Genomic DNA, 21,245 nt, shown 5'->3' with positions numbered 1-21,245 from the left:
ATTATAACTGTAGGTAAAATGTTTTTTTTTACGTAACATTGCAGTACTTTGTTTTCGTTTTTTTTTAATCTTACCTTGCCTGTTTTCCTTTTTTTCTTTCCCCGTAGATACAAATTTAAATTAAATAGATTTGTATGCAACTTCAATTGACATTGGAGACATGACATAAAGTCTTTTTGCCTCCTGACGATTTTGAGCTGTGAAAAATTTCACAACTACCGGATTTTATGAAATTAAGTTCCAATGGGTCGATTTACCTACGTCATTTTTTTCACATAGTAATCTGGCCCGCACATTCGGACCAGTTTTCCCGACTGTTATTATACCGTGTAATCTGGGCCGCGGCCCAGAGGCGAGTTTCCCCCTAACCCTTCAGACCGCCTTGCTGCCGAATGCAGGCCGCCGGCTTTACTAGCGGTTGCCGGCGGCCTGCAGATGCGGTTGCAATTTTCTGTCTGTATGTGTTATCGCCACCCGAAGATAGTAGTCGGCGGCGGGGACAGTCTCCCCAGTTGATGCGACGTGAAGAAGATGTTAAAGCGCCGGTTACGCCGCACCCCGCGCACCCTGCCTGTGCGCTGAAGAACTTGACACGAAGTCACACAGATACGCCTTCTCGGGATCAGGATTTCAGGAATAAAACACGAGCATTTCTTGGTTCCAACAGTCCGGACGCGTCGTGTTGCTTCAACGGAGGCTCGATGATGACTGACTGTGTGGGCGCCGCGGCCCGCCTTTTATTGAGCGGGTCGTGGGCCCGCGTTGAAACAACACTAGCGCTCGGTTGTGGGCGGTTTTATTTGTCATACATAGGTAAATTCTTATATTACAATGTATTTATTCTAGTTACAATTCCAATTTTAATTATAATTAGTTTCTAATACGTATACATTACGTTATATATTATTCCCATAAGAACCTACCTAGTTTTCTATGCTAAGGCCCTGTTCCCACTACGCCGGACCGGCAGACCTGCCGGAAACCGGACACCGGACAGAGTGTTCACATTACATCGGATCCCGGAAGAAATTCAGACAGTCAAGTACTTACCTCAGTTGAATTTGGACCTGCGCGCACAATGGACGACGAAATTGTTGTGTTGTGGTGGTATCTTAATAGAAGGCAAAATAAAAGAAAACATTGGGTACACCCTATTTTACGGGAAAGATTTTCACTTGGAACATTTGAAACATTAATGGGTGAACTTAGAAGAGACGAATCAAAGTTCTTCAATTATTTTCGAATGACAGCAACCACTTTTGACGATTTACTGGGACGACTAGACATAAGAGTACGAGATACAAGTTTCAGAGAATGTATTTGCCCAGAACAAAGATTAGCCATATGTCTAAGGTAAGATTATTTTATGCACTAGATTGCGTAATAATAGTTTTGACGTAGGTACCTACTTAAGACTGAATTAATGAATGAATGTTTGCTATGTATGTTTGTTTGATGAATGTGAATATATATAATGTGTGTGTGTGGGAGGGTGTATGTATTTGATAATCATTATGAATTAAAAATGCAAATAACTTATTTATGTATTTATTTGTACTCAAACTTAAAACCCTTCAAAATCTAAGTAATCTGAGTCTTGGGAATGTATGGAATGATTACTAGATGCTGATGGCGAAGCTGGAATCGGATTCGATGACTGAGATGAAGTTGATGGTATAGATGTTGTTGCCTGTTGATTGCTACTATTATATTGCGTAGAGTATCCAGGGTGGTGTTGATCTTGCGTAGGTGTTGCCTGTTGATTGACGCTATTATGTGTGTAGTATCCAGAATACTGATCTGGTCCGGTCATCTGATTATATGAATCACGCCAATGTCCGTAATTTGGTCTCTCATTATTCCTACTTTTAATTTTTTGCAACATTGTCATGACGCTAGCTTGAAATTCTAAAGTCTCTTCGATAGTTAAAGTGTTCAAGATTGGTATAATGCCTTTGAAGAAAGACAGATGATGGTTTTCCTTTTCTGGGTTTATTCTGGAGTCCAAAAACTTTACCATCCTGTCATTTACCTCTTTATTATCAATTTTTCTTTTATCTTTAATTAAAGGTGAACGAAAATCTGATTCCATGCCTACTTCAGTCTCGGTTCTTGCTTTTTTTGAAACTGACTCATGTGGTGGTCAAGGTTCGGAGACTTTTTTCAAAAACATTAATTGCTCGTGATATAAATAATTTCGTGTCTTTTTGGCCGAAGATCCAGATTTAGACTCATCTTTTTGTTTCTTTACTGTCTTAAGCCACGAATCTCGTATATTATTCCATTTAGTTGAAACCTGTTTTCCTGAAATCAATAAAAAAATATCATAAAACAATACAATTTGTTTCTTGGTGACGTATAAAGTAATAATGTATTAACAAAAAATACTTTTTTTTTCAGATATTTAGCTTCAGGATGTTCATTCAAAGAAATACATTACTCATACAGAGTAGGCGTTTCGACAATAAGTAAACTAATAAAAGAAATGACCCACGTCATTTGGGAAAACCTAAAGACAGATTTCCTTAAGCTGCCTGATACTGAGAGAGAATGGGAGGACATCGTTTCAGGATTCGAAAGAAAAGCCAACTTTCCTCACTGTCTTGGAGCAGTAGATGGCAAACATATCAGAATTTTGAAACCAGCCAAGAGTGGTTCTATGTTCTTTAATTACAAGGAGTATTATTCTTTTGTATTAATGGCAGTTGTCGATTCAGAGTACCGATTTATTTTTATTAGTGTGGGCTCATATGGCAAGGAATGCGATTCTACTATATTAAAGGATAGTACATTTTGGCAAAAGATCAATGATGGTACTTTAAATGTACCAAAGCCTAGACCGCTTCATGAAAACTTGCACGAAGAATTACCGTTTATACTTATTGGCGATGAAGGCTTTGCTTTAACACCTAATCTCCTACGTCCATATGGAGGTACACATTTGAATACTGATAAAAAGATTTTTAACTATAGACTAAGTCGAGCAAGAAGGTATGTTGAGTGCGCTTTTGGTATTCTGGCAAATAAGTGGCGAATAATCCATCGAGCTATAGATCTGAACGTAGACACAGCAATTCAAGTAATTAAAGCTTGTACAGTCTTACATAATTTTGTAAGAGAAAAAGATGGTATAAATTTTGAAAGTTACCAAAATATAGAACATAGACAAGAACAAGAAACGACACCCATGAATCGGAATGTGTCAAGTCGAGGTGGCCCTAATGCCAACGCTATACGGACATCATTTACTAATTATTTTGTTTCGGATATTGGTTCCGTTCCGTGGCAGGCAGCAGCTATAAAATAAAATTTATCAATGCATTTACATTTTATCAATAAAACATTAAAAACTCACCGTACTGTTTTCTTTCTTTTTCATCCAGTTCATCGAAGTTTGGTTTCAGTATTAAACATACTTCACGCCATGCTGCTAACTTTAAGAGCCCTCGCACATTACGGCCACCAGTCGCCGCCACTAAACGCGACCACCAGTAGTTCGGCTAGACCACTACACGCCGCCACCAGTGGCAGCCACTAGTGGCCGCATCAAGCCACCAGTGGCTGCCACTTGCGTCAGACACTAGCTGCAAGTATCTCGACAGAGGTAGACGTGTGTTGCCCAAGAATGGACGCACTCTTGATTTCGCTATTGTTGCTTATTATTCTAAAACGTAGAAAACGGCGCCGAATTCAGAACCATCGACGACCAATTCATCGGCGTCACTGGGTACATCCAATTCTGACATCACGCAATAAAAATGGACAGCACAAATTGCTGTTCGAAGAGTTAAAATGTTATCCAGATAAGTTCTTCAAGTATTTTAGAATGAGCGTGAACTCATTCAATGAATTACTTAGCGTTTTGCACGATGACCTCAAACATCAAGATACACGCATGAGAAAAAGCATCTCTCCAACAGAAAGGCTGGCTATAACTTTAAGGTAAGTATCATTCATTCGTATCATTTTGCTTCTATTAGTTTGCGACTCACGTGGATTCTAGAACGTAAAACAAACAATTAAAAAAGCCAAATTGAAATAGAAATTATTTATTAATGAGAATTGAAAAATCGCAAACTAAATCAAGTTACATATCGCAGATATACATGTAGCTCTCTTCGTGCCGGGGATCGATGACTTTGAAATAAAATCCCGTTTTAAACACTTATTACAACTTTTATTTCAACAACTTTGGCTCGTTCGTTACACTCAGTACCGCGTGGTTGCCTCTAACACCGTTCATTCAGTCCCTCTCTCTCACTCCTTCGCTCACTCGCTCACGCCTCCCTCATATTCTGTCACGTTCCATTCCACTCGACATTCATTCCCACATTCGGCCGTCCTGCACTCATGTCTGTCCTCAGACATACACCAAATCTTATGTACTAACTAGACTAAAACATCATAATAACCACTACATAATTGAGTTAAATAAAATAAACTGGAACCATACTCTACAACAACCTAATACACATAACTACTTCCTACAAGACAATCTTGTTTCTGAATTTAAAACATACAACTCTACATTGGCAAAAACATTTAAATGTTACTTCGAACTTAATACAATTTATAGGTTTAGAAAACAAAATGTTTAGTTTTACATAGAAAAATAACATAGTAAATACTCTGGTACAGATAGCCCTACGCCATGGCACTGTGATAATGAACGAAAGTTAACCCCTCCTGAAATAAGAACTGCAATAATAACCTGCGGAGTAAGGTGACTGCTACTCCTCCAGCATCTCGGCGTCACCGTGTTGAGGCCATCTCTTCATTTGGTCAGCTGAACTGGATGAACGCTGGGGACCCTCTACAGAACTATCAAGTTTCTCTACGTCATAGCGATCCTTACGCTTGCATTTCACCACTCTATAAGGGCCTAGGTATTTAGGTTTCAGCTTCAACCCTGGACCGAACTGTGTTCTTTTAATCGCCACTAAATCACCTTCCTTATACTTTGAACTTTCCTTTCTCTTTCTATCATATTGTTTTTTATTTTCCTCTTGTATCTTTAGAATCTGTTCTTTGGCTTGCTGCCTTATCTTCTCTCTATTTTCATCATATTGTAGTGTATTTTCTTCCTGTAATAGTTGTAGAATTTCCAAATCTTCCTTACCCTTCATTTTTACTCCCATCAGTAGTTCAAATGGTGTTGTGTTTATGCTTCTCTGGAAAGTAGAGTTGAGTGCCCTCTGCACTTTGCTTACATGCTTGTACCATACTGCAGGATTCTCCAAACATAGTTTTGTTAAAACTGGAATAAGTATTCGATGTACTCTCTCCACTTGGCCATTACCACGTGGCACACCAGTAGTAATCTTTACATGAGATATCTTTTCTTCTTCACAATAACTCTTAAACTCATTACTTGTAAATGCCGTTCCCCGGTCTGTTATGAACCGCCGGGGGTTCCCAAATATTTGCTGATGAATCTGAATTTTCCTTAATGTCTCTGATGATGAGTAGTTTTCGTGGGAAACAGCCATACGAACTTCGTAAACCCATCTATCACCGTGAGTATGTAGTTGTATTGCTTTCTTGTCTCTGTAAGTGGACCAATATGGTCTAAATGCAGGGTATCAAATGGAACACCTTCTTTCTCTATCGGATTCAAGAATCCTTCCTGTTTTCCTTCCTTCCTTGTTGCTAGTAGGCAAGGAATGCAACTCAATAAAAAATCCTGCATCTTCTTGTCCACATCTCTAATGTAATATTCCTTATTCAGTAACTCTTTCATCTTAGACTTTCCAAAGTGACCTTTGCTGTGTACTCTGTTAATAATTTCTTTCTCCAAACTTCTTGGCACTACAAACAGCTTCTGCTCAGTCTTATACAACACACCATTTTCTAACCAATAATCGTCGTATGGACTTCCTCCTCTCAAAATTTCCTTTATGGCTTTTATGCCATCATCTTGATCTTGTGCTTGGCGTAAACTCTCCTGCAGAGTAGTAACCACTGCCACTGTTGGTATGCGGCTCAAAGCATCTGCATGCTGCATCCTGGAGCCCGCTCTGTGCTCCACTTCGAAATCATATTCACTGAGCATGAGGACCCACCTGGCTACCTTGGCTGACAAGTCTTTCTTCTTAAGTGTTAATTCAAAAGCCTTACAGTCTGTGACTATTTTAAATGGAATACCATAAAGGTAGTGCCTGAACTTCCTGATACCTTCTATGATGGCTAGTGCTTCCAATTCGTAGCTTGAGTACCGGCTCTGAATGTCAGTTGTCTTCTTACTCATGTAATGTACTGGGTGTAAGCCTGACCCTGGATGGTGTTGCATGAGTATTGCAGCCAATGCTACACCTGAGGCATCGGTGTGCAATTCAGTCTTCAACTTCGGATTGAAAATCTTCAGAACAGGTCCGCTAGCTAATTTATTCTTCAGTGTCTCAAAAGCTTTTCTTTCCTTATCCTCAAATATGAACTCTGTATTCTTCTTTAATAAATCAGTCAATGGCTTCGCCACAGAAGCATAATTTTCAATGTACTTCCTGAAATAGCTTGTCAATCCAACAAAACTGTGCAAGTGCTTGAGGGTTCTTGGCTCAGGGTACCTTATGACTGCATCCACCTTATCTGTACTCGGCCGTACTTCTCCATCCTTCACCCTGTGGCCCAAGTACTCAACTTCACGCTGCAGTAGGTTCGCCTTTTTCCAATTGATCTCCAAGCCATAATGTGCTGCGACTTCTAGCACTTGCTTCAACCTCGATACAGCCTGAACTTCATCCAAGGCTGGAATTATAATGTCATCGATAAATATGATTAACACTCCTTGGGAAATCAAATTTCTAAAGATTATACTCACAAATCTCATAAAAGTTTTGGGACAGGTGGACAAACCAAACGGGGCACGGAGAAATTCAAACTGCCCGTGGTGAGTGACAAATGATGTGTACTTAATAGACTCCTCGCTGACCTTCAAATGAAAGAACCCACTTTTCAAATCAAGTACACTGAATACCTTAGCTTCCTGCAATTTGTCAATCAGATCATGGATTACGGGAAGTGGAAATTCATCCTTAACTATTTTCTTGTTGACCTGCCTATAGTCCACACAGACCCTAGTCGAACCATCTTTCTTCTTTACTAGCACTAAAGGACTGGAGTAATCTGAGAAACTCACCCTCACGATGCCTTTATCAAGCCATTCCTCGATTTGATCTTCCACTACCTGTTGCTCCATAAGTGACAGTCGTCTGGGTCGCTGTCGCACTGGGATGTCATCCTTCAATACAATTTGAAGTTGGATCGGGGCCTCTTCCTTATACAATGGCTTATACTCCTCAACACATTGCATAACCTCACTCCTTACTGCTGGATCTTGAATGTGATCAACATTGACTGCTACACATCCTGGAAAACAATCAATTTGACCAACCCATTCACAACAACCAATGGGAAAAAACCTAATACCCCCTTCATTCATTACCACAGTAACACGACCCAGGAACTCTTGACCTATTATTACGTCGTAGGGCATCACCTCTGGTGGAACTAAATGAAAAACTACACCATTAAAACACTGATTATCAATCTCAAGTCCAACAGAGACGCTGCCCCTTGATTGTATTTCACTACGGCCTAATCCAGACATCGTTAACGTTTCACTCGCCACTTCGGCGTTCAACATAGGTAAATACAACAAAGATAATAGGTTCACATCACTACCTGAATCTACGAGAGCATTTAAAACTGTATTATTAATTTTAATGTCTTTTACCGGCTTCCGAACACATTTGTTTACATGCGTGATGTTAACGTTTCGATCTTCGTAACTCGTAGCTGTCACATTTACAGTGTTGACATCTGTCAATGTCAGTGACGTTTCATTGTCTATGACCGCGCGGACAGCCTCGTTTCCGCTTACTTCGTTCACCGTTCCGAACATAGCCGCGGGTCGCTTGGGTCCCAACTTTCCGGCCTCCCCGGAACCGGAAGCCCCGCCTCCTCGGCCGCCGTGAGCGCCGCTGCCGCCTGCGCCCGCCATCTTGGCGCCTGAATGACCCGATGCCGATGCTGTAGCCGTAGATCTCATCGGATTTACGGGACACTGGTTACGAATGTGACCGAACTGATTACACCCAAAACACTTCAATCCGTTTTTACACACACCCGCTTCATGTCCCATGTCACCACAGCTATAGCACCGCCTCGCCGATCCCGATGCTGCCGAGGACGCCTCCGCCGACCTCGCATGACCTTTTAACCTCTCGGTTCTCTTTTCTCGCTCCCTGGTTTTGGACTTCATTTTCTCATAGAAAGCCAGCTTTTCCTTCAATGCTGGAAACGTGGTCACGCCGTACAGAATCACCTTATTGCTCTCGTAATCGTCGATGCCATCCACGATGTACTGTATCGCGATGTAGTCGGGAAATTTCGCACGCCGCGCTAGCTCTTTCATATGCAACATGTACTGATAATACGTCTCGCCTTTTAATTTCTTGCGTGCCGCCATTAGCTCGTGCATTTCCTTGACGTTCGCGGTGTCTGGAAATTCCTTCACAAGCGCAGCCTTGAGATCGCCGTAGGTTTTGAATGCCTTCTCGGATTTTAACCATAGCTCAGCCGTCCCGGTGAGTGACCGGCGAGCCACGATCAAAGTTTGTTGCGGCGTCCACTGAAATATCTCAGCGTTATCCTCGATGTCTTGAGCCCACTTACTCGACGAGTAAGATTTGTCGTCTCCGCTGAACTTCTCGATGAGCCCCTCTGTGAGCCCGAACGCCACCGGCGCCGCTGCAGTCGTAATCGTCGTTGATTTCGATTCCATCGTGCTCCGTAACTTCGTAATTCAAATTTAATGGCCGCCGCGTCGCGCCGGCCGGTGCGTCGTAGAAAACTTCGTGGAAATTCGTCGTTGATCGATCCCGGACGAGCCCCCAAAATCTGTAGCTCTCTTCGTGCCGGGGATCGATGACTTTGAAATAAAATCCCGTTTTAAACACTTATTACAACTTTTATTTCAACAACTTTGGCTCGTTCGTTACACTCAGTACCGCGTGGTTGCCTCTAACACCGTTCATTCAGTCCCTCTCTCTCACTCCTTCGCTCACTCGCTCACGCCTCCCTCATATTCTGTCACGTTCCATTCCACTCGACATTCATTCCCACATACAGTTTTTATAACAAATACACATACATAGTCAGTTGTCAAAAAGATGTTCATTTATATCATCTGACAAAACAGAATTCATAGTATTATCAGATGCAGATGGCGAGCTAACGGAAAAGTCATGCTCAAAATTTGATTGATATCCCATAGAAGGTGGACGCGAAGCCGATTGATATCCCAAAGCAGATGGACGCGGAGTCGGTTGATAACCCGAAGTAGATGGTTGCATAGTATGGTATGAGCGTGGTTCCTGAAATGATGATGTGAAATATCCATGTTGTTGATTCTGTGATGTTCGCATATACTGTTTATATTTTTTTAGTACCATCAATACATCGGTTTGAGCATCCAATTTAAATTCATTGGGTATTTGTTTAAAGTGCGGGACCAAGGACAAAGCAAAGTTATGGTCAGCGTCTTCTTCATGCTTGTTAGAATGACGAGATTGTAATTGTTCTGAAATACTAACAAGTATATCAGTTTCTGCTTGAATGTCTTCATTATTTGTCTTGTTCTTTTTTGGCCTTTTTCTCTCAGTCGCATCGTGTACCTCGTTCGGTAATGGGCTGGGATCACGTCGTGTGTCAGCCAAGTTTTTTAAAAAAGATAGTTGTTGATAATATATATACGGCTTGCGACTCGATGATGCAGATCCACTTTTAACGCTCATTTGTTTAGAGTGTTCTCTTTTGAAACAGTCACGAAGGCTTTTCCATTTTCGCTGCAACTGGGATGCTGAAACATAAAAATAACATAATCAAAGGTTTCTAATCTGTTCTTTTTGTTGCAGGTACCTTGCTACTGGTTGTTCATTTGGTGATTTTGAATTAGTATATCGATGTGGTGCGTCAACTGCGAGATTGATTGTAAAAGAAACATGTAAATTGATCTATGCATCACTTCAAGATATCTGCGTACCACAACCAACTGAAGAGATGTGGAGTAAAATAGCTAAGGGGTTTGAAGAATATGCTAACTTTCCAAATTGCTGTGGTGCAATTGATGGAAAACATATAAGGATTATTAAGCCTCAAGATAGCGGATCCTTATATTATAATTATAAACACTATTTTTCCATCGTACTTCTAGCTATCTGTGACGTGAATTATAAGTTCACATTTATTGATGTCGGCTCTTATGGGAAAGCTTCAGATTCGACTATCTACAAAGAATCGAAATTATTCAAAAAATTGAAAGACCAATCCCTGAATTTACCTGCACCAAAAGCAATTTCTAGTAGTTCTGGTCCTGTAAACTACTGTTTTGTTGGTGATGAAGCTTTTGGTCTTGCAGAACACATGTTGAGACCTTATTCAGGAAAACACTTGAATATTGAAAAAAGAATTTTCAACTATAGGCTTTCTCGAGCCAGGCGTCATATCGAGTGTGCCTTTGGGATATTAGTGAATAAGTGGAGAATACTACATCGACCATTGAATGTGTCAATAGATTTCGCCGAAGACATCGTGAAGGCCTGTTGTATACTACACAACTTTGTTCGTCAGAGAGATGGATTTAATTTCCATCATACATTGACTGTACCAGGACTTCACGATATCGATAACGCCCACGTGCAATCTCGTCGTTCATTAAACACCAGAGATATATTGAAAGATTATTTTATTAGCAACGAGGGAGCTGTACCTTGGCAAAATAATAAAATATAATAAATATATAATAATAATGTAAAATAAAATTGTCCAAAAACTTACCTGCTTTGTTTTTTTCCGCTACATTTTTTTCACTAAAATTTGGAATAAATTTTAGGCACAATTCCTCCCAAGCTTCAGTTTTCTTACCCCTGTCGCTATACAAATCTGACTTTAAATCCCAAATAGCGGGTCGCTCTTCGACATCGGAAATAAAAGCGTCTACATCAAAATGAGGAATCGGATCCGTGGACATCATGCACGTGCATTCAGTACGCAGCTTACAACAAGACTAGACCCGGGAGACGGGATTGGGGAGCGGCGCGCAGGGGTGGGAAGAAGCCGGCAACTGTGGCCGTGTATGCGCACGAGTCGAACGACAAAACGCAGCCACAAGTAGCGAGCGCGCTCGACTCTCGCAGCTTGTGGCTCGGACGCGGCCACTCAAGCGCTCAGTGTGCGCCGATTCTATATAAAATGTATGAAGAAACGCGTCCGCAGGTTGTGGCGGCCACTAGTGGCTGAAGCGTGGCCGCCACTAAGTGGCCAGTGTGCGGGGGCTCTACGTTTTTGTCTTTATAGACGTCTTCGGTCTTATCCCACAGAACAGGTCTCTCTTGGACAAGCGTAATTAAAGTTTCTGCTTGAATATCCATGCTAAACGTCTACTTTTACCAGAAAATGCGAGCCGAATGACGTGAGTGGAACACGGGCGGGGCGAGGGGAGCACGAGCGGGGCGAGCGGGGGACAGATACCGGCACAAACTCGTTCACATTACTCCGGGCCCGGTCGTTCTGCCGGCAATTCGTAGTGACAAAACGCTCGGTAAAAATGCCGGGCTCGGCAAAAATGCCGGACCCGGGATAATGTGAATAGCTTCATATAAATTGTACAGCCACTAGCCCTTCCGGCAGATTTACCGGCGCGGCAGATCTGCCGGTCCGGCGTAGTGGGAACCGGGCCTAAGTCTCTTAGTAGGATCACCATTTTCTAGGCTAGACCTAATCTAGGAAGCCAAAGTGGTGATCCTAACCTTTGGCCTTGGAGACTTAGCACATGGCTGTGATCCGTATGTACCAACCACCCTTTGACCCATTCATGGTCACGAGGTTGTGTCCTGGCTCTCTGGCGCTGACACCCCTCGGCGTTTTACCCTAGGGTGGTGGCACTCACCGGATTCCCTAACCCTGCTCATCACGTCCCATGGTGAAGAGCAGGTCGCCTATTCCTGTAACTAAGCCGCCTTTTCACCACTAGCAGCAGCGGGGCGAGGCCCTTCAAAGCATGCTGCAGGCGACTTAGTTCTAGGTATCCTAAATATTGACTAAATAAAACCACCCCAATATAATATGTTTATTTTCCAACATTACTTACAAATATAAGGGTGCGTCCACATCTGGCGAATGCGCCGCGAATGCGCAGCACGCGAGCCGATCGCGAGCTGTCCGCGAGCTGCGCGCGTGCAGTCACTGCAATAGTTCGGTGCGCCTCTTTAGCGCAACTCACGCAAGGCTCGTATAGAGCGCGCGAGCGGCGCGCGATCTGCGCGCAATCAGTTCTCGCCCTTACAGTTCCGTATATTGGCTCAGTACTATCGAAGATGGCAGACGTCGCGCGCCGCCTGCGCGCCGCTCGCGTGCGGCGCTTAGGTCGCGCGCGAGCTGCGCGCGGGCGGCGCAGAAGCGGCGCACGAACAAAAATGCACGCGCGCAGCTCGCGAACAGCTCGCGATCGGCTCGCGTGCTGCGCATTCGCGGCGCATTCGCCAGATGTGGACGCACCCTAAGACATCTTAACTTATTGTTAAGGTACACATTAAACTTAACCCGTATCTTCCCAAGTCCTCAAAACTCATCTGATTGAAGCGAAACTTTCAGAATCATTTGTTAGTAGCCTAATTATCGATAATATGCAACAAAAAAAAAATTTCGATTTCCGGTATTTCAGTTACAGTACCGATCCAAAAATGGAACAGTAGGAGAATATGCCACTGTATTTTATTGTTGGTATTGTGTGCTTTTTAGGAAGATTGCTGTAAATAATGAAAGATATTTATGAATAATCTTATTTATTTTTAGTATATAATTTTAGTATTTTTAGTATTTTATATAACATGTAGTATAACATTTAGTATTACAATTTTATTTCGTATGAAACGCAGGAGAACACTTTTGGTGTAGGGCGACGTTGCATTTGCCACATTTCATTGTCGTGTTTTTATGACATAAACCACAACGGTTTTGTTTATCACTTTTGATAATATGGTGTGCCTTTCCATCTAACCTAATATCAACTGGAACTCGTTTTATGATTGCTAGAGATGATCTTGGAATAGGCTTCTTTACTGAAGAAGAATTTTCAGGAAAAGTCTGAAGATATGTTGTTACAACATGTCTTGTAAATGACAAATAGTCATGCTGATTGTTTTGTGAAGCTGGCGATAATTTATATAACTGAAAAGCATTATTCATACATACATTTATAGGAAACATAAGTAGCTGCCAGTACCACCTCTTCAGGCGTATAGAAATACGATAGCATCCCACATTTTGATCCAAACGGTCGACACCGCCCATATATTTGTTATAGTTGACGATGCAGCGAGGTTGGTCGACGTCTTTCTTCTGCTTGTCACAGTAACGTTTTACCTTAGCTAAAGGCTCCACACCACATTCGGTTGAGGCAACGGTAACAATATTGTTGTCATTGTAACGTACGAGGGTGATGTTCGTCAGAGTATCTGTACACTGGTCAAAAGACCCTCTGCTCATTTTCTTCATATCTTTCGCTTCTTTCAAGGGTGCCTTTTCTACCCTATTTGCCCTAACCGTTCCCGTCGCATCGTGTCCTAATGTTTTTATTTCATCCAACAAGGGTAAAGATGTAAAATAGTTGTCCATATAAAAGCTGTAAGTACCGGGCGGCAATTTGGATATGAGGTCTAAAACAACAGAAGCACCTACACCAAGTTCTGGGTGGGTATTTCCTGTGCTTGCCCCTTGATAAAGCTCTCCATATATCAAATATCCAAGACGAGTACATATAGACCAATTCTTATAACCGAACCGAATGGGTTTACCATGAATATGTTGCTTCGTCCCATGTTTCCCGAAATATGGAATCATGGATTCATCAATGCTTAGATTCCTGTCACCGGGATAATATTTTACCCATCTCTTATTGAGTAGATTCCAGAGAGGACGAACCTTCGCGAACTTGTCCTGTGGAGCTAAGTTATTATTATCGGCGACGTGAAAGAATCGTAATAGTTCTTCAAATCTGTTCCTAGGCATAGCAGCTGCCACACCTTGAAAATTACAATCAACACTTTGCTCCCAGTACATACGATATCTAGCAACACTGTTGTAACCAGACAGCAAGAGAATCCCTATAAATCGTTTTATTTCCTCAGTTGTAACTTTGAAATTGTGGTAACCTTTTTGAATAGCATTTTTTTCGGTTTCAGAGCGAATCAATTCAAAAACGTCTTCGTCAAAAAAAAGTTCAAAAAAGTGAACAGGAGTATCTAGGTGTTCTAAGAAATGTGGTGGCTCTGATGTTTTCTCTGTCTTCACTGGAATATCTACTTTCCTCCACTTTCGGGTAGCTGGACATTTTTTTTTCTTTGCCGGTGGTTGTACTGATAAGTCGCCGTGTGTATTATTATCTATAGAAACTTCATTTGATACGCTTTCTATAATATCTAAATTAGACTGTGAAGATACAGTAGCCCTAAACTCAGCCTGTGCTAAGAGCTGCTGCCTGGACAGGTGATTTATGTTCGAAGACTCCTCATCTCCACTGTCTTCATCACTTTTGTCGTAATTATCTGGGGGTGTTATGTAAATATCTGCTGACAATACGTCATCGTTGTCTTCAAGATGCGATATTATGTCATTTACCGACAATCTAAAACAAAATAAACGCAAAATTCAAAAATAACAATTATGTCACTACATAAAATGTTCCATATCCATATTATCCTACTGATCCATTATTGGATCGGTACGTATAAAAGTAAAAAATAAATGTAAATAAGCTAAATGTGCATTTCACTGTCTTGCAATATGATAACTCAACTCCTAGCCGATATAAATACGATACAATAATTATAAATTATCTAAAAAAAAAACAAGAAATACTTACATTCGGCGATGAGACATTTTTTCACAATTTCCAAAAAATTCAGTGCGTAACAAAACACAAATTTCGCGGCCCACCGAGGATCTGACAAGTGAATATGGCGGCAAGAACTGTCAGTGCTGCCACCATAGACAAAAAAAATGGCTGCGTTCACGAAATTTTAGTAAAAAAAATATTAAACTAACCGATCCAATAATGGATCACTGGGATGATACGGGTTAAACAACATAACACTTATACGTACATAAATCACAGTAAAACATGGCACATAATAATTAAATAATAACATCTTATCTTAATCTAAACATAACATTACTACATAAAACAAGTAAACAAGACACTTAAAGTTACGAAATATTTACAATTCAAGGAAGGAGACCGGTGCGCGCCTAACTGTGGATGGCTCTGCCTGCCACTACTTGAGACCCCCGTGTCCGAGGGTCTATGTTTCGCTCGCCGCGCGTAGTCCGTCGCCGACAGTCTCCCCCTCGTGCGTAGCACCGTCCTCCTGGCTCGGCGACTCTCCCGGCGCCTCCACCAGCACCACCAGACGCGTAGCAGGCCGTCGTAGCACGCCGCCCTTGGTTGTCACGTCCACGATGCGCGTTCTGCCGTCTGGACCAGGATACACGGCCGCGACCTTGCCGCGCGGCCAAGTGCACCGTGGAAGAGTGCCGTCGACAATGAGCACTACGTCGCCCACGCGCAGATCTGTAGCGCAGGCTCTCCCGCTGATCTTCCTCGGTAGTAGCGTGGGTAGGTACTCCCGCAACCACCTTTGCCAAAAGTGGTCGGCAAGGCGTTGCGTAGTACGCCAGGTGTGGCGTCCCACTAGCTCGCTGTCTGTGAAGCTCCCGATGCGTGCTCCACCACAAGAGCGCCCGATGAGGAAATGGTTTGGCGTCAGCGCCTCTTCTTGCCAATCCGCGGCCAAGTGAGTGAGTGGCCGCGAATTGACGACGTGCTCTGCTTCCAAGAGAAGGGTAAGTAGGACCTCCTCTTTGGGATGTCGTTCCTTCAGCGTGGCGTCTAGCGCTGCCTTGATCGAGCGCACTAAACGCTCCCATGCTCCCCCCATGTGAGGAGCGCCAGGTGGGATGAATTTCCATTGTAGACCCAGCTTGGCGGCCTCGTCGGTGATGTCAGGCTGCAGTGCAGCCATCGTGTCTTGCAGCTCCTTGTTGGCCCCCACGAAGTTGGTGCCGTTATCACTATAGATAACGCGGGGCATGCCGCGTCGCGCCGCGAAGCGTCGCAACGCCAGGATCATGCTGTCTGTTGACAGCGATGACACCAGCTCCATGTGCACGGCCCTTGTGGTGAGGCACGTGAAGAGTGCGCCCCATCGTTTTTCGGTGCGTCGGCCCACGGTGATCACCATGGGGCCGAAGTAATCGACGCCGGTGCACGTGAAAGGTTGGCACCCATGCGCCAGCCTCTCCGCAGGTAGGTTGCCCGTTGGTAGCGCGTGTGGCTGCGCTCTCCGCAGCTTGCACCACTGGCAGTGGTGCTGCACAGCACGCAGCGCTGCCCGTAGCCCGAGGATCCAGTAGTGTTGCCTTAGCTCGTTCATCACCGTGGCGTGATTCGCGTGATTGAACCGGTGATGGTAATGCGCCACGATGAGGCGCGCCACCTGGTGGCGCCCGTCGAGCACCAGTGGACGCCTGTATGCAAGGCTGACGCCTTGCACAGCGTCGATGCGGCCGCGCAGCTTGATGACGCCGTCCTCGAGCACCACGTCAAGGCGACGCAGCTGGCTGCCTCGCTCCAGCTGATGCTGCAGCCGGAGGTTGCGCAGGTCGTCTGCGAAGCTGTCGTGCTGGCTGCGCGCCAGCAGTAGCAGCTCTGCGTCGAGTGGCACAAAGCGCGTGCTAGGCGCCTGTGCGGTGGGTGGCGCCCGGGTAGGCGCCCGCTTCGGGCCCGCCTTGCGCCAGGCGGGTTCGTGGCAGGCGTGCACATGCACGCGTCGTCGGCACAGTTGCGTGAATTGCAGCACGCGCGCTGTCGCGCGCAGCAAGCGCGTCCAGGCGCTGAAGCGCGCCGGGTCGGGTGTTGTGTGCACGACGCTCTGCACCGTTGCTACCGCGTCGACTGCTCTCTCTTCGCCGGTCGGCTCGGTCTTAAATGACCGCCTGGCCGGCCATTTGTCCTCGCTATAGGTAAGGAAGTCGGGACCTGTGAACCAACGGTGATTAGCATTGAAGTGTTCGGGGACGTCGCGCGTCGCGTCGTCGGCGGGGTTAAGTGCGGTCGGCACCCAGCGCCATTCTTGTGGGCGCGTTGATTCTTCAATTTCGGCCAGCCGATGAGCAACGAACATCTTAAACGTCCGCGGGTCCGTCTTTATCCACGACAATACAACGCTGGAGTCTGTCCAGTAGACCTTTCGCTCGACTTGCAAATCTAGTTCCTCTTCTACCGAGCGCGCCAACCTGCTCCCAAGTAGTGCCGCCTGCAGTTCTAGTCTCGGTACCGACACGGGTTTCAACGGTGTGACTCTGACTTTAGCTGCCACCAGCCGCGTGTGGTTTCTGCCGTCTGCAGTACTGGTCCGCCAATACACTGCAGCTGCATACGCCTGCTCACTTGCATCTGTGAACGTATGCAGCTCCCCTTCTGTGCAGTGTGGCGCCAGGCACCTAGGAATCTGTAAGTCCTGTAGAACCTTCACGTCTTGCAGGTACTTTCTCCAGGCAACGTCCTCTCGATTCTCGATCTGCTGGTCCCATGACACTCCGCTGCGCCATATGTCTTGTAGTAGTTTTTTTCCCTGTATTAAAACAGGAGACGCTAATCCTAATGGGTCAAAAGTCGACATTACTGCGCTGGTTACCTCTCTCTTAGTGGGCGTGCGTATGCCCGACGCTATGTCCTGCGGTGTGTTGCGCAGGTTAGCCCTGAAACCTAATTTGTCTGAAGTTGTAAACCAGCGCAGACCCAGCGTCTTCTCTTCCTTCTCACCCAGGTCCACTTCCGTTTTTACAGCGCTGTTCGTGTCGATTAACTCATGCAGGAGCCCCGGTTTATTAGACGCCCACCCACGCAATTCAAAACAAGCCTTCTTGTGTATCATATTTACTTGCGACGTCACACTTATGAACTCTGTTTCTGAATGAAAACTGTGCAAATAGTCGTCCATATAATGATTGTTTATTATTGCCTCAGCCGCGGCGGGGTATTCTGTAGCGTGTTCTAATGCGTTTTTGTTTTTCACATATATCGCTGTGCTTGGCGACGACGTCGCCCCAAATATGACCGAAGTCATTCTATATTGAGTGGGCGTTACCTCTCTATTGTCGCCTCGCCATAAGAAGCGTAGACTGTCGCGGTCCTTTTCCCTTATTTTTATTTGTAAAAACATTTCCTTAATATCGGCTGCGACAGCGTACGGTCCGCGTCTGAATTTCAATAAAACACCGAATAGCGATTTTAATAAGTCCGGGCCCGGCAACAATGCATCATTTAGGCTAACGCCACGCGACCTGGCGGCTGCGTCGAAAACTATTCTTATTTTCTTTTTTACCGGGTGCGTCACCGCGAAATGAGGTAAGTACCACTGCTTATCATTTTTTATCTCATCAGCGCATGTCGGCGCCTTTTCTGCGTAACCGTTTGTTATGAGGTGGTCGATTTGAGCAGAGTATTCTTTCTTTAAATGACTATCTTTATCTAGTTTGCGCTCTACATTTTTCAATCTATTAAAAGCAGATGCGTAACTTTCCGGCATACACTTGACGTCGCGTTTCCACAATAGGCCGGCCTCAAACCGCCCGTCTTCTAGTCTTGTGCACGTACTTTCCAATATGTCAGTGGCCTGTGCCTCTATATCTGTGGACGGCCGCCTAGGCGTCACGCCTAATGATTCTATATCGAAGTGACGTTTAATTGTCTCGTGCATTTCTTCATCTTTATTAACTAAATGTGATATCGTGTTAATGAAGTTTACCGGGCGTGCTGCGCCCGCGTCGGTTCCGTGTAGCACCCAGCCTAGGTTAGTACGCGACGCCACTGGTTCACCCGGCTGACCTCGCCTGACCTCTCGAGTTACTATGAGGTGCCAATTGTCTTGGCCAATTAGGAGCCGTGGTGACTCGGGTGTATAACATAATTCATGTACAAGTTTGCTCAAATGTTTACATGCACTAATTCTATTTTTATCAATATACTGCGGCGCCAGCTTTAAATTATCCATGGTTCTAACGCGCTCTAGAAGTCGTTTCGTATTTTGGTGAACGCCTCGAATTTTAACATTTAATTTTTCAGATTCTAAATGCCTTATTAATCGACCGCCTACTGTTTCTATTAATAATTCCTCCTTTTCGCCGTTAGCGCCTATCTCTGTCGCCACCTCGGCATCTAACAGTGAGACGGTAGAGCCTTCATCTAATAAAGCCATTATCTTTTTAGAACCCGTGCGCCCATATATTTCAACCGGAATCATCTTTAAATATGCGCGTGTAGTGCACATAGTGTGCACAGGTGCGACCACGTTAGTTGAAATTTCCTTGACTTTCTCGTCGTGCGCACCTTTATTATCACTGTGAAGTAACTTGTGATGCCAACGTTTACATATTCGACACGGCGGCTTCCTGCATGAGCTTTTTCTATGTCTGTCTTTCAGACACTTGAAACATATGTTCGACTTTTTGACAGCTTCCCAGCGGTCATCGACCGACATCTTTAGAAAGTTGCGACACTCGTGCAGCGCGTGATCATTATCAGTGTTATTGCAAAGTGGACATACCTGGTTCCTTTTCGTGTTCCTGTTATCACTGCAATCCATGTGGTTTGTGCACTGACGTTGCACTCGGTTATCACTGCAATCCATGTGGTTTGTGCACTGTCGTTGCACTCGGCGAACACTGACATTTTCACTATTGGCGAACGCACCGCACTTGTCCGCTTCTTTGTTCAAGAACTCACTGATCATTGTCAAGTCGGAAAGTTCACTGCAGTCCGCACCTTCATGGTAATCGTACCATCGAAACTTTAACACTGTGGGCAACTTGTCAACAATCTGTTTTACCATTTCGGGCGAGCACAAATACTGTGGCCTTTTCAGACCTTTTATTGCCGCAACACTATTGTTTACTTGGCTCGCAAACACACATATGTCCCGCGGGTTATCACTAATTCGTTGTAACGCACGCACTTTTTCTAACTCCGCGAGCACCAGCGCCTCCGGGCGGCCGAATCTCCTCTTGAGCGCGAGGATGACGTCACCTGGTGCCGCCTCGGAGTACAGTAGACTCTTGATGGAGTCCCGGGCTGCCCCTCGTATAGCGCGTCGTAGGCGCGCCATATTCTGTGCCTCGTTGAATAGGGGCGCCGTATCTTCGTAGACAACCCGGAAGGCCGTCCACTCGCTGCTGCTGCCGTCGAACATCGGTAGTTCGTGAAGATACTTTGGCGGTGCCGTTGCTGCGCCGCTCCTCCCGAAGGCGTCCCTTAGGGCGGCGGCGAGCGTCTGCACCTCCATCGACGCGCTTCCCGATGCGGCCTCTTCCTTGGCCGTGACTTGCTGCACCTTCTTGGCCGGTCGTTCCGGGCTTTTCCGCCGCGCCTCTTCTCTGGCGCCGTCCTTAAGGACTGAGGTCTGGATCCAATCCTGGACCTGGGCGGTCTTCTCTTCGTTGTCTACTTCCAAATCTGAGTCGTCATCTTCACACTGTGCGAGTTCTAGGCGCACGCGGGCTAGTTTAGTCGCCGCCTGGGCAGCTTCCAGCTCCAGACGCGCGAGTTCTTCCCTTGCTTCTAGTTCGCGGCGCCTTGCTGCTGAACTCGTTGACTTGACGCTTCTTGGCCGACGACCTGCGCCCGCCGGCTTCTTCGAGGTGGCCTCTTCCTCCCAGACTTCCGGCGTTTGGTGTGGCGCCTTCTTGGCAGTCGCTTTTTTCTGACGCGACGCTGCCGTTGTCACAGTCGTATCCGTGGTGGTCGTAGTCTCCGTCAACGTTGTCGCTGATGTTTCTTCCGTTCCCGTTGTACCGGTGGACGCCGTCGCGGACGACGCCTCTTCCGACGTCGCTCCCCCCGTGGCCGATGAGGGTGCTTCTTCATCCTGACGCGTCGGCGGCCGCACCGGCACGCTCTTTTGCGACCTGGTAACTGGCATGTTAAGTTCTTCGATTGCAGGATCCGGCTCGAAGGACCAGCTGTTATCGCCACCCGAAGATAGTAGTCGGCGGCGGGGACAGTCTCCCCAGTTGATGCGACGTGAAGAAGATGTTAAAGCGCCGGTTACGCCGCACCCCGCGCACCCTGCCTGTGCGCTGAAGAACTTGACACGAAGTCACACAGATACGCCTTCTCGGGATCAGGATTT

At 45.3% G+C, this 21,245-nt stretch overlaps 3 protein-coding genes across 3 annotated transcripts; 1 reads left to right on the top strand and 2 right to left on the bottom strand.

Annotated features, from left to right (window-relative positions):
- The first annotated feature begins 924 nt into the window (after positions 1-924).
- Positions 925-10,835, top strand: LOC124644015 (protein ALP1-like). Its single transcript, XM_047183193.1, has 3 exons — positions 925-1,353; positions 2,401-3,942; positions 9,915-10,835. The coding sequence occupies exons 1-2, from the start codon at positions 1,079-1,081 to the stop codon at positions 3,305-3,307; spliced, it is 1,182 nt and encodes a 393-aa protein (XP_047039149.1). The 5' UTR covers positions 925-1,078; the 3' UTR covers positions 3,308-3,942; positions 9,915-10,835.
- LOC124643938 lies at positions 9,130-12,151 on the bottom strand. The gene is made up of 3 exons (XM_047183058.1): positions 11,235-12,151; positions 10,837-11,053; positions 9,130-9,859 (listed from the first exon to the last, which is right to left on the bottom strand). Exons 1-3 carry the CDS (start codon positions 11,427-11,429, stop codon positions 9,156-9,158), a joined length of 1,116 nt encoding a protein of 371 aa, XP_047039014.1. The 5' UTR covers positions 11,430-12,151; the 3' UTR covers positions 9,130-9,155.
- A 3,208-nt stretch (positions 12,152-15,359) lies between these two features.
- Positions 15,360-21,035, bottom strand: LOC124643937. The gene has a single exon (XM_047183057.1). It carries the CDS (start codon positions 21,033-21,035, stop codon positions 15,360-15,362), a length of 5,676 nt encoding a protein of 1,891 aa, XP_047039013.1.
- Between the last annotated feature and the right edge of the window lie 210 nt (positions 21,036-21,245).

The sequence above is a fragment of the Helicoverpa zea genome, chromosome 29 (genome assembly GCF_022581195.2).
Source record: "Helicoverpa zea isolate HzStark_Cry1AcR chromosome 29, ilHelZeax1.1, whole genome shotgun sequence".
Taxonomy (NCBI): Eukaryota; Metazoa; Arthropoda; class Insecta; order Lepidoptera; family Noctuidae; genus Helicoverpa; species Helicoverpa zea.
The sequence above is the reverse complement of the archived record's forward strand: the minus strand, read 5'-3'. Positions and strand labels throughout refer to the sequence as shown.